This window comes from Etheostoma spectabile, chromosome 11 (assembly GCF_008692095.1).
Source record: "Etheostoma spectabile isolate EspeVRDwgs_2016 chromosome 11, UIUC_Espe_1.0, whole genome shotgun sequence".
In the NCBI taxonomy this organism is placed as follows: Eukaryota; Metazoa; Chordata; class Actinopteri; order Perciformes; family Percidae; genus Etheostoma; species Etheostoma spectabile.
The window spans coordinates 18,565,199-18,566,642 of record NC_045743.1 but is presented as its reverse complement, the minus strand read 5'-3'; the positions used below and the strand labels follow the sequence as shown (position 1 = coordinate 18,566,642).

General features: G+C 42.5%; 1 protein-coding gene across 10 annotated transcripts in view; it reads right to left on the bottom strand.

Moving 5' to 3' along the window:
• The window catches only part of tns1b (tensin 1b), a 231,673-nt gene that overhangs the window by 5,768 nt on the left and 224,461 nt on the right, over positions 1-1,444 (bottom strand). For all 10 annotated transcript variants that reach the window (XM_032528897.1, XM_032528887.1, XM_032528891.1 and 7 more), the window contains one exon: positions 540-617. In XM_032528897.1, the coding sequence (XP_032384788.1) occupies positions 540-617 (78 nt within the window). The remainder of the gene's footprint in view (positions 1-539; positions 618-1,444) is intronic.

Sequence of the window (1,444 nt, the reverse complement as noted above, 5' to 3'; positions counted from 1 at the left end):
TAGCAGTGAACCAACTTGGTTAAGTAGGTCTATTTTTACTGTGTTGACATTACAGAAGTCTCTCGTTAGCATTTTGTAGGCTACTTGTCGCAAAGTGACTCAAATCTGCACTCGACTCGAATCGGGGAGTGACACGCAGTCCGGCTGTATTACGTGGGCCCCTTCAATATTTGCTCTTAAAGCAACACTAGAGAACTTTTCCGGCTTTGATCCCCCTACAGGTTGGAAGTGGAATTGTCCACTGCATAATGTAAAGTAATGGACAATTCTGCTCCCAACCTGTAGGAGGACCAAAGCAAAGAAGTTCTCTATTTCTCTGTAGTAAATGTTATGTTTGTTGCCCCTCCCCCATTCGTTAAATGCCTTTTACGCCCATGTGTAAAGTTACAGTACAGTACGGTTTAAAGAGACTAGAGCGTTTAGAGCTTTTAACTGTAGAAAGCCTGTGAACGTGATGTGATTAAAACTGTACTCAGACACAACACACAATCGCTTAACAATGCATGTACGCTGCTGAACACACACTTGGCTCCACAGACCTGTGGTAGGGATGAGTAGCTTGCAGGGTAGGGCCAGTGGAGTGATAGCATGTTGGTAGACCAGGGCAGACAGACAGCCTGTCAAACAGACACACCAAACAGTCAGAAACACCTAAACATATATACAATGTGTTTCCACATATGCAGTAGTACTCCCCAAGACCGGTGAACAGACTTTCATAGTACAATGGACGCATTTCCCATTTAATAACTTCATCGTGATTAACAAAAATGGACATTTCTGGTTCCATTCCCGTCAGCAAGAACATCACTTCCCATAATTCCTCTTTTTAGGTTGGGTGGACTTGGTTGAATGTGGCTTGTTAGGTTTAAAAAAACTACTGTAAATGTAGGAAAAAAACACATTATTTTGGTATTGGTAGTTGTAACATGAAACCAACCAAGGAAAAGAGAAGGATGGATGATGATGACCTGAGTTGAGAAGAAGAAATCAAGAGAAGGCAAGACAAAAGTTAACAGATGTCAACTTTCCTCATCTTGGATCTGGGCAGCCATCTCTTTTAGTACATACGCATGCATGATGCACACACACACACCCAACACCACACACACACACCACACACACACACACACACACACACACACACACACACACACACACCACACCCACACACACAACACCACACCCACCCAACACACACACACACAGCCTTGCACAGTGTAATTAGTAAAGAGACATGAGCTAGATCACTACCTTAATACATTTAAAGCAGGATTACATGTTTAAAGAGCCCATATTATGAAAAAAAACACTTTTTCTGGGATTTGGGGTGTTATTTTGTGTCTCTGCTGCTTCCACACACTTGGAACTTGGAAAAAAAACATCTATGCTGTTTTGAGTGAGATACAATTTCTGAATGTCCTCTGTCTTCAGTCTCCGGGGG